This window comes from Lates calcarifer, linkage group LG4 (genome assembly GCF_001640805.2).
Source record: "Lates calcarifer isolate ASB-BC8 linkage group LG4, TLL_Latcal_v3, whole genome shotgun sequence".
In the NCBI taxonomy this organism is placed as follows: Eukaryota; Metazoa; Chordata; class Actinopteri; family Centropomidae; genus Lates; species Lates calcarifer.
In genome coordinates, this window is record NC_066836.1 from 22251269 (window position 1) to 22263811 (window position 12543).

The 12543-nt window shown below is 39.3% G+C and overlaps 1 protein-coding gene across 1 annotated transcript in view; it reads left to right on the forward strand.

Moving 5' to 3' along the window:
• The first annotated feature begins 11728 nt into the window (after window positions 1–11728).
• The window catches only part of LOC108896720 (junctophilin-1-like), a 36840-nt gene continuing 36025 nt past the window's right edge, over window positions 11729–12543 (forward strand). Inside the window, 1 exon segment of the mRNA XM_018695953.2 lies at window positions 11729–12400. Within this exon segment, the coding sequence (XP_018551469.1) occupies window positions 12022–12400 (379 nt within the window). The 5' untranslated portion in view covers window positions 11729–12021.

Sequence of the window (12543 nt, forward strand, 5' to 3'; positions counted from 1 at the left end):
GGCAACCCCCCTTTGCATCGCAGTAAGTTCTACTGCCAATTTACATATACTCACACAAGAAACTGAATAGCTTTGTCTTTGACATTTTCTTTTATTTTAAGAAAACAAGTTAACAAGAAGTAGAATAAATTTAAAACTTAGGAACTTAGGAACTAGGACTTAGGAAAGTACTATTATTATTATTATTTAATAGGCTCTGCTATGCAGTTAAATTAATGTGCTTATTTTCATTTAATAAGTAATAGTACTAACTAGTTTTAGTATAAGAATAGTGAAAGTTACTACCTATGCCACAATATGAGAGAGGCCTTTAGTTGTTAAGAAATGACCGTAGGTTCCTTTTTGACCTCACCAACTATTAAACACATTGCTCTTGTCATGATCTTTGTTGGTCGACCACTCCTGGGGAGGGTAACAATGGTCTTGAACTTCCTCCATTTGTCCAATCTGTCTGACTGTGGATTGGTGGAGAACTCTTTAGAGATGGTTTTGTAACCTTTTCCAGCCTGAGCAGTGTCAATAACCCTTTTTCTGAGGTCCTCAGAAATCCCCTTTGTTCATGTCATGATACACCTCCTTAAACATGTGTTGTGAAGATCAGAGTTTGCTAGCCCTGTGTTTTTTTTTTTTTGTTTTTTTTTTTTTTTTAAATAAAACAGGACATCCAGTCACCCCTGATTGTTAGCCAACTGATTGAAAACACCAGACTCTATTTGCACCTTCAAATTAACTGCTAATCCTAGAGGTTCACATACATGCCACTCACAGATATGTAATACTGGATCATTTTCCCCAATAAATAAATATTCAAGCATAATATTTTCTCATTTGTTTAACTGGATTCTCTAAATCTACTTTAAGAACTTGTGTGAAAATCCAATGTTTTAGTTCATATATATGAAGAAATAGGGAAAATTCTAAAGGGTTCACAAACTTTCAAGCACCATTGTAAAAGCTCACAATGGTGTAGACTACTTGTGTTGGCCCTGGCATTGATCCTATTCTGAAATATTACCAAGCTTTACTCTGATCTTCATTATGTCAGAACACAGTGTGAACAGCTGAACATATAAAATAATAGTAATACATTAATAAAACAATGAACTTGAAACTTTTAACAATTTGTTTGCAAGACCTGAGAGGCCTTGGTGCAGAATAAGGTGTTAATCATAATCAATCCATGGAGCTCTTTAAATGTATCTTAAAGATTCTAATGCAATGGATAGAGAGATACAGTCTCTGTGTTTAGTGTTTTTCAGAAGGCTTACCGAGGGGATTAAGGCAGTAAGAACTTATAGTAGGATGTTAAATAAGCAACAGGTGACTTCTGGTTGTGCAGAAATAGACTGTTTCTTCTCAGAAGCAACAGTGGAAATGTGCAAAAACCTCTAAGACTGGACCCACATCATACAGTGATTTAAGAGCTATCACACATTTGGTGAACAAAACTGCTTTCTTCACACTCCATTACATTACAAGATGCTGTCTGTTCATGGGTTGACATCTAGTCACAAATCATGCAGGTTTTTCTTCTGCAGTATTCATGAACTGCTGAATGTCATCAAGCACGTTTGTGACACAGTGGTGGTTTAGGGATGAGAGACCACAAAATTCCATTTTTTTTAAAATTCTGCTGTTTATCAAATATATTGTCTAAATACAATGTTTGTCCAGGCCCTCCAGAATATACATACATGCAAGCATTTTCTGATCTGGCTGCCAATATGCAGGTAACCCTGTATCTCAGAAATTACGTTTCTATACTACTAGTTTGCTCATTTGTTAACGGCAGCTACTCACCAGGTTATGGCTGGGGTGGAAGGAAGGTGTACAAACTGCATTACTGTCATACCAGAGACTGAGGTTTGCATCCCCAGTCCTGTCTTAACCCTAACCAAAAGCACTTTGGTTCAGGTTAGAGAAAGATGAAAATACAACATTAGACACAACATTAATTACGTGCTGTGAGTCTAAACACAACCATAAAAAAAAAATCTTAAAGTCGGTATAAAGCGAGTTCAGAAATTTGTCTCTAAACACATTATTTATATCATAAAATAGTTCCTTAAAACGTATAAAGTCTGAAACTCTGTATTACAGCATTGTGGAGTTAGACCGTTTTACAGTTTTCCATCAGTTTTATTCTCAGGATTTTATGGGCAGGTCTGAAATGGTGGCCTGACGATGCACTGGAGCCACCACTCAGCATAACCCACCCCTAAGACTGTAACCGTTATACATAGCAGCACTGCATTAGCATCAGTGCTTCTCCTGCTCAATTATTACAGGTTTTGCTAGCTAACTATGTCGTCGTCCCACAAATACGTCTTCCGTGGATGAAAGAGTTGGCAGAACAGCTCAGTCAATGCCTTATTTAAATTTTCAAAGGTATTAAGAGGAGATAGGTTAATTGAGTGGAGAGCCACACTGATGGAGAGCTGAGGAACACCACCAACAGCCGTCTCTGCAGTGACTGTTTCACTCCGGTTAGTTTACAAACTTTCACAGGAGACAACGGGAACTCACTGATAATCTGCTGTCACTTTTGAATGAGACTGAACCAGTGAGTAAGGCAGTAACACACTTGTTGCCATAGTAACACACTAATTATCACAAAGTCAGTTTAGTATCAATGTAACATCTTTATACTTTGGGAGCTAGCAGGATGCTAACAGGATGCTGGACTGTCACTGTGCTGCACCAAGTGGGCGAGTGGGCTCTTATAACAATATAATACAGTTGGTGTTTTTCTTAGTGGATTTAATAAATGTTATTACAACAGAATTTCTATTTGCTTACCCAGGGTACAGTTCTGTTGTAAAACACTGGTATGATCCTTTAAACCCCTCTTTTCCTTTATTAGTTTTGGAGTGACATACCAAGGGCCCTAAACATGACATCCAGAATCATCCAGAAAGTCAGAGCAGAAATAAATATTCAGAGCTGTAGAGTCTATACTCCCCAACTACTGCTGTCATCCAGGGGAGTGGAACTGGTGTATCTTCCAAATAGTTTTTTTTCATATTGTGGTTTTCAAGACAATAAAGGCATGCAGTAGAGAATACAATAGAAAACAATGATTCAGTTATGTTTTCATTTGTGACAATAGTTTACTAAATTAATAATTAAATTAGAAAATAGCCAACAGATCAATTTACATCAACCCACTGGAGCTGAGTTCCACCCTTTGGATCCAAACACTGAGTCGGACTTTAGCTCTGTCTGTCTTTCATATCACCTCACACTTTTGGCATAAGACACCAAGTTTCAGGCTGTGTTTCATGCTCATATGCCACCCAAACAAATGCCATGTCAAAGACGAGGAAGCCACTAAGCCATTAAGTCACATGAAACCACCTTTCCTTTATAGAAAATAAAATGCTCAAGTCATAACAAAATAGTGAAATCATTTGGAATAAATCAGCTGTCCTCTGGCTAATTCTGAATATCAATCAGAGCAACAGAGGCAGGATCTCTCTTCCAGGATGAGCTATGCTACATGTCATGTTTACAGAATAGAGCAACAAAGTAGATTTACAGTATCAGGATGACATCATTATGGATTGTAAACATTAATGAAGAATATGATCTGGAAGGATGACACAACCTGAGCCACAAAACCTCCTCTCCCTTATGAAGACCTGTAAAGATACTACATAAACACACCAAGCACAGCATTCACACTTTTAGGAGAAGGAAACAAACACAAAGAGGGAGAGGATCCAGATTCAAAACATCTGGAATGAGGCAATGACAGCCAGGAGAAGAAAAAAGGTCCCAGAACAGCCAGTGGTCCAGCACAGAGAGCCTGAGTGAAAAGAAAGGACAACAGAGAGAGAGAGATAGTCACACAGTCTGGACACTCATGTGCTTGAGGGAATAAATTAAATGGGGTTAGAGAGATGCAGTGGTTTTCAGAGTTTACTGTAATCTCATCAGCTGCACCACAGAACTATACTGTAAGTACAACAAGTAAGACACTAAGTGAAAGTTCAGGCATAAAGATGAGTTTTAGGTTTGGATTTAAATCCCTCAAAAGTATTGGACTGATGTTGGCAGGGAAGCTGCTGTTCTAGAGGAAGGACAGGAGCAGGCTCTGCAGCCAGCTGAGTTCTTTTTAAAGGATGATTCCAGTACATTTCAACCTGTTGTATTTCCCATAAATGTGGCTATTGTGGCTCTATGAGTTGTTATGACTTTGGAGTCGTCATCTCCGTTGTAGAGAGGACTTGGATGAATGTGATTTCTACAAACACGTGTTTCTGAATCTGACTGAAAGTAAAGGCAGATTGTAGCTGCTAGGGACAGAAATTGAAAGAATAAGCTGAAAATCAGAACACAGTGAACGCAGTTCTCCCAGACTTTAACCAAGTGAGGGCCAAATTGATTCTCCCATTGGTCTAGGAGTACACAATAATCTATGTGGTGTCAAAAGCCCCACTGAGATCATGTAAGAGAAGTATAAATGTGCTCCATTGTAAGCCAAAGATCATTTACCACTTTAGAAGTGCAAGTTCAGTGGAGCAACAGGTCCTGAAAGCAGACTTGAAAAAGTTGCTGAGACACAACTCAGGACTCAGGTCTTCGTATGATATAGATATTATTTAAGGTGGTTCTTATATGAGGCTGAGTAAAGTGGGGAGGAATTATGGGAATATTTCCTCTAATAGTCATTCTTTTGTTGTGAAAAAATGTTGCAAAATCCTCAAACTGGTCAAAACTGAATTTCTTGCCAGTTTTACTGATACCACTGTTGCACTGCGGACCTAAACCTGGTTATCAACTAAGTGAATGACTGGTGAAGGGTGACACAGACACAGCTGATAAAAACTTTCTGGGATTTATTTATGAATCTACCTGTTTCTCTCTCCTGTCTCTGCAGGTGCCACCACTGTCTCCACTTCCTGTAACCGCTGTATTGAATTAAAAGCCCTCTGTAGAGTTGTGTCATTACAACAACTTCAAACATTTCCTGCCACAAAATGTATAGAGGAAACACTGCAGTCATAAAGTTGGCATCTTGGTCACAGCTCAGTTATGAAGTCTTATCACACTGTGGTGTGCTTCTCCTGCCGGGCTGCTGACAATGTTGTCAGCTGGTTTTAATTCACCATAACACCAGTAGTTTCCACTTTAGCTGTGCGTGTACCTGAGCAGCCAACAGAAACAAGTCGTGTCGCTCTGGCCCTTCATTAAGTCCATCAAGTCTCTAATTCCATTACAGTTAGTTTTGTGGTTTCATCACTTTGAAGACAATGCTCTAATAGACTCTAATAGACACTAATAGACTAGTGAAATTTCAGGTTAACTTCCTTTCAATTTAAGCCTAGCCTTCCTTTTTTGTACAGCAAAAGTATGGTAACAAATGCATTCTGTCCTCTCATTGGGGTATTTCCAGATCAAAATGGAAGCAGCTTTTTTGTGCACGTGTAGCAGTGAGCTCTCTCTCTCAACAAAATGCAAAGTGTTACTTATAACTCAGTTGGAACACTACTGTGTCACTTTTTGAATGGACTTATCCAAATATTTTCCAATTATACTGGAACAGGACAATAGCAAGGGTAGCAATTTTTTAATAACTTTGTGATGCATGTATTGAGCACAGAGTTAAGGGAGCATTTCAAACTGTGTCTGGAATCTTGCCATATCTGCATGAAAACCTGAAAGTGGGGGAATAAAAAGTGGAGGTCTGGAGAAGCAGTGAACCACACAACAAGCAGACTAAGACACTAAGAGATTGTCCATTGGACCCAGTCAAGCAGGACTGACCTTGAATGGAATCCAGCAGGAAAACCGTGGTGCTGTGGCCACCAGAAAGCAAAAGAGAGAGTTGGTGAAGTGAACAAGACTGAGGAGAAGAAGTAAAAAGCCAAGGCGACATCCCAGGAGGAGACTACAAACCAGGAGGCTATAAACCAGGTCTTTTCTCAAAACTACCTGTGGTTGGGAAGAGAGACAGGTGATGGCAGCATGACACTGCACAGCACAAGGCAGGATAGCATTAATCATGTCTGTTCTATACTGTGAGTTTCAGTGCTGACTTTCAATAAAGTCAGCAAAACAACTTCAGAACCAGATGCAGATAAAGCCTTCTCCATTGCCATCCAGTGTGACTGACAGTGACAGCTTTGAGCAGCAGAGACGCTCTGCACTGCACTAGGATTTTATAATTGAGCTTTGACCAGGATGCTGTTGTTTGGCATTCATCAGTTACTGCTGAGCCTCAGAAGGAAGTGAGGCAGCCAACATCTCATTTCCTGTGTAGTACAACACTTTTTAAATTATCTTTATTAAAGTATGTATATTACCATGGAGTATATCTGAAAAAGTCATTAACAGAAACTAAAATATGACTAGCTAAAGTTCCTTTATATACTCTACTGTGAACATGAATCATTACATGATCATACACTGACAGCTGAAGTGCCATCAAACCAAATGCTTCATTTTGGTAAGAAGTTGGTTTGTAGTCATTACTGGTTGATATCATGTGAGTGATATTACTTGCAGTTTATTGGAAATTACAGAATTCAGTTTGATACATCTGTTCTCAGGTTCACGTGTGTGTGTGTGTGTGTGTGTGTGTGTGTGTGTGTGTGTGTGTGTGTATAGGAGAAGGAGAGAGCCTTTACTACCATATAAAGACAAGCTCAGATTTGCCCAGGAGGCACGTCTCTCACATACATCTGTATTTCAAATGTGTTTTATGTCCAACAAAATGTTTCAACAATCTGTTCCTAGAAAACTAAATCCTAGCAACTGTAATGTAAACACATCACTCTGCCAAATTTGACTTTGGCAAGATGCACAAGATTAACAGCATTACTGCTTTCCTAAAAATGTAGAGAAAACCTGTTCAGATTTTTTTCATCAGCATATCTGCTGGTAACTTTAGAATTGCTGTGAAAACACTAATCCATAAGATACAGTTTACAAGTTTCCTCATTCTAAATATGAGGCAGTTGTGCAGTAAGATAATATTTTTGATCATCTTAAATAGATGGTGGTTGATTGAAATCAGAATCCTGATGACAGATTGCTATATTCACCCATTTCCAGTTACACAAGGTCACCATAAAAGCTTCAGTAGCAGCAGAGATTGACCTTGAGGGTATTGTGTGGCCCTTGGGCCCACAGTGCCAGGTACATTGTATATTTACAATCCAGATACAGCTACTGCTGTGTTTCCCTTCAGCATGAGTTCATGCCCCAAAAAGCTCACACATGGCACAGAGTTGATTGAGAGTTGTCATTTATGTAAGTGGAACTGTCCATATGAGGAGTAAAGAGTTGACCATGACAGTGAAAACAACAGTGATGACGCTCAAAATGAGCAGCAATCTATCAGAGAGATGTTAAACTGACCATACACCAAAATCAAGAGCTAGGTTCTTTCTAGAAACAAACAACAACAACAACAAAAAAAACAAAAAACAGAACCACAGACAAAAACAGCAGGATTCTTTTAATTGTCATATTCAGATCACGTTGTATTAATATTCTCATTTATGTCATGTTCTAGTCCTTGATTTGGAGTTATTCTAGAACCAATTTATTAGTTATCAGAACGTGCAGAAGACATTTGTTAAATGGGAACTAAATGACTAAACAAATAATAGCAAATAATAATAATAATGATAATAATTAAACAATAATAATAATGTTGCCCTTGCAAAAATGGCAAATTACTGTGATGCAGCATTTCAAAAGAAAGCGCAAAACCTACACCCCTGATTATGAGAAACTAGCTGCCTTTTCAAAACCAAACATACAACTGAAGTAACCTTCCCATGGACTATATTATGGTACATGAATATACCTGAATGATTGTGAGAGTGTGTATTCTGTGGATTATTCAAAGTAACACTGACACTGTTTCTAGAGAGAAAAGTTTCTGCTGAGTTATTTAAATATCATTTTTCACCGCAGACCACAGTTGATGTATTTGTAACACACCTTTCTTTCTAATTTTGAAAGCCTTAATGGTGTGTGTTCAGCTTTAACAATAACAGGCTACAACATGACAGCATGTAACATTACAGTAAAGAGCCTGTACCCAATGCACCCACCCACCCACTGCTGAAATCATTGTTTCTAGAATAGCACAATGACACAGCTCCTGTGTTTTCACTGGCTGATACACTGGGCTGATAAAACACAGAGGGAGAGAGAGTGGAAGTGCGACATTGAGAATGAATAGGACTGTACGGGTCTCTTTCTCACAGCTCGACTCCCATATAAACTCCACTGATGGATGATTAAGAACTTGCAGCCAAGTTGGCATCTGCAGCTGTATTTTTCTTTTGTCCCAACATTGTCCAGTATTTTCCTACTGTTATTAATGGGAAGGGAAACAAGTGCTTTCTACCTTCCACAGCCAGGACACAATCAAAGTTTGAACCTTACTCTGATTAAATGTCTTCATGTATAAGCACCATAGTGAAGTAGAGCCTTTGGTTATGATCTTTTATACACTCCCTGGTTTAGCTAGCTGCTGCCTGGCCAGGGCCTGTGCGTATTCTCCCTTTGCCTGGATGAGATTTCTTCAATTTCCCCCTCCAGACAAGAGACAACAGATTAGGTAAACTGGCAACTATAAACTGCCTGTAGGTATGAGAGTGAATGTGTTCAGTCTGTGTGGCAGACTGTTCAGGCATACAAAACTGCATTTGAAATGTACTCTTTTGAATTTTTAACCATTAGTGAAGCTATGGAAAGAAGTGGATGCTCAATAGACGGCACACATGAGCCACTCTATTCCTCTCAGAAATATAGTATAAAATTAGGTCTAATATTTGTGTTATAAATATTGGGGGGATACATTAATGTAGTCTGAGCTCTGACTTTATTCAGCATCTAGACACAGTACAGGAGCTTCATAGTACACACTACATACTGGTCCAGTCCAATAGATGGCAACACTGTGACAAAAACAGGGAACAGTCAGTAGTAAGGGGCTAAAGCGTCAGCTGTTGCCACTTTTTATATGCACTATTATATATTTGCATTTCTGTAACTATCACAGAAGCAGAAATGCATAATATGATAATGATAATTCAAGACAATATTTTATGGTGGTTAATGAAGGTACATTCAGCTTTTATGTTTAAATGTATAAATTTAGCCCAAGGTTTGTTTAGTTTCTAGAGGATCTGTCTGCTCCGTGAGAAAAGAGACGGCTGGATGAAGTCAGCAGCAAAACTGAGGTATGAGGTATGCTTGCCTCTCTGATTCAGTTTCTGAGTAAATGAAAATGTCCTCTATGGTTGAAGTCAAAGTTAAGTGCACTAAATTAGACGGACTTTGCAAATGGTTTGAAGAAGAAAACATGTTCATTATACCTAAAGGATACACACAGTGATTTGATGAGAAACACTGAATGTAAACTTAACTTTGTTTAGTTTCACCTTTAATCTTTATTTGACCAAATGCCTCAAATTATGATCATACAAAGGGCAGTCCTGGAATGTTCATGATGCCAGGTTTTCACTCTATTCCACAAATTGACCGTTGGCAGTGGTAAATTGCTGTGGATGCTGCTGACAGTAATTTAATTCATTCAAATCTTGTTCTATGATTTATGTGTAGGAACATTAGGTTTTGCCAAGTGTATAGATTTTATGAGTAAACCTTGATTGTTTACTATCTAAACAGTCACATTGCCTCCTTAAAAAAGTGAAGTCTGATGGCTTCATCTCCCAAATTTCACTTTCAGTAATTTCATTTTTAAAAACAAAAGAAAAAAACACCTCGTATGACATCATTACTGACTATGTAATGAGGACAAAATGTTGGTATTTCAAACTTAAACGGAGTAAACAGAAGCAGTTTTTAAAATCGTATTCATAGAACTGAAAAAAGGAGTTTGGCTTCAGAAAAAAAAAAAAAAAATTAGCAGCACCCTGAGCTGTGACAACTAGCTTGTTCAGAAGATGGCAGTGTTTGACACTGCATGGAGACGGCAGTCCTTTGTGATGTCCTTGTACCAAGAACAGCTGACATTGGGTAGACTGTTGCTGCCTTCATAGGCTCACTTAATTGAGTTTATAATTCATGAACATGACTTACAGTCTTCTTCAGAGATAACCTGTAACAACAATCATGATATCCAGGTCATTTTTATCCAAGGAGGGTTGAATCATCGGCAGCTGGACTTGAAGATGTTTCACCTCTCATCCAAGAGGATTCCTCAAAATTGTAATTGTATCCCTTATTACATCTCCTTTAACATCAGTGAGTAGGATGCATTCACTGATTTGCATCTGATAATGCCATGAAGGTGGCCACAGTTGGGTAGCAAAAATACAAGTTTAGTGGTGTTTCTGCTTTCAAAATAAAAGTACATTTCTTGGTGCTTCTGGGGAAAGTAATGTTGCCATGTGTACCCTAAAGTAACAGTATCAGTGAAGCAACTTTGAAAACATGGCTTTGCAAGCTACCAATTACTTCACACTGGAAGAAGTTGAACATCATAGAAGCTACCGTAGGGACATAGATTTTATGCCTTGAGAGAAATCTAATTTGGTTGGGGTTAGACAACTTTAACTAGCAAGCATCAACCTCTCTAAACATTTGTTAATAAATAACAATAATCAATACTTATAACTAACTGATACCTAATACTGTATATTCTAATTTAGTTTTATAAATTAAAAAATTATAGCCAAATATTTTTTACGTATGACAGTCGGTCAAGCCACTTGACACGCATACCAGTTGTGGTGCGTGCTGGCTGGTCAAGGCCCACTCATTACAGTATGCACAGTAACGACCAACATGTAACCACAAAAGTGTACTTAATGATCACTGTGAATATGTGTGGAGTACGTACTTGTACCAGTATTAGTCATCTACCTGATGCTAGGCGTCAGATAATCAACAACCTCATTTACCACAACTACTTTCTTGAGTATATTGCTTATTCCCACTGCAGTTCTTTGGTGCCCGTGTGACGTGCAGTTGTAGCAACAGTGAGAACAGCTGGTGTCATCTCTAAATTTAGAAATCGGCCATCTTAGCAACTTTGAATAGAGTTTTTCTTTCTTTCTTTCTTTCTTTCTTATTTTTTGTTATTATCCTACCCAACTGGTTGCAGAGAGCATTTAACATATTTTAGTCCAGACAAGGTTCTTTCACTAACAATGTTTTAGAAAATTAAGGCAACTCTTTAAAAAGAAAAGAAAGAAAAAAAAACTTTAAGAGGCTGCTCTCTTGTGAGGCTGTGCATTTTAATTTATGAATAATATGTAAATAGTAATTATTTTATTTATTTAAGTTATTACTGGAACGGGAGGGTAATGTCATTATTATCTTTAGCCAGATAAACATATTTCCCAATAAAAGATCCAGGAACATAACTTTGAAATAACATATTAATCAAATCAAGCACTCTAAACAGAAACACAGAGAATTTTTCACACAGTAACAGAGAAACAAGACCGGATTACCAACAAGGCAAAGTGGCCTCCAGTGCTGCAGACTAGGGGCTCCATAAACCCCGTTATTGACACTGGTCACCAGGGCATCTGGCTCGGCATATAAAGTATAAATTAATTATAAATTATTAGAATTTGTTTAAATGCCATGAAAACCTTCTCTTGACTAGGAATTTCTGTTTTCTCCTCGTATATTGAATTTGCTGGATTTGCCAAAAAGACGAAGCCTTTATTTTGAAATGGCAAACAGGAAGCACTATTGTCTCATCTGATAGCTTAGCAGTCTTCACTTGAGTGTGCTTCAGTGCGCCACACTTTAGTAAGAGGAGTGGGTGAGTTCACCGGCACTCACCAGTGGAGCCACTCTGGCAGCCGCGGCGGCCGCCTCTCGCCCTCCCACGTCGTAAACGACACTGCACTGCCGATGCGCCTAGCCACCATCATACGCCGTACCCTCACACCTTTGCCGAGAGCTCTTCTTCTCACCAGGGCTTCCCTGTCAACCTCACTTCGCTTCTGAAAACAATTCACACACTCTGGACTTCACAATAAGGAACCAAGAAGTACTTTTACCCTCCGTTTCTGAATGACGGGCGGTCGGTTCGACTTTGACGATGGTGGCACCTACTGCGGAGGCTGGGAGGAGGGTAAAGCCCACGGCCACGGTGTGTGCACTGGACCCAAGGGCCAGGGCGAGTACGCGGGCTCCTGGTCCAACGGTTTCGAGGTGGTTGGTGTCTATACCTGGCCGAGCGGGAACGTGTACCAGGGCTACTGGGCTCAAGGGAAACGCCACGGACTCGGTGTAGAAACCAAGGGGAGGTGGATTTACCGGGGAGAGTGGACTCACGGGTTCAAGGGCCGGTACGGAGTCCGACAGAGCCTGAACACACCGGCCAGGTACGAGGGCACCTGGAGTAACGGATTGCAGGATGGCTATGGCGTGGAGACGTACGGTGATGGAGGTGAGAGGGGGCATCACGGGGGACGGGGATGCCGATGCGAGTACATTTTCTTCAATGTTGGAGCATATTAATGTGGCTATATTTAGAAGCTACAGTGTAGCAAAAACATTGTGCACGTGCCCAGAGACCACACATCAACCTTA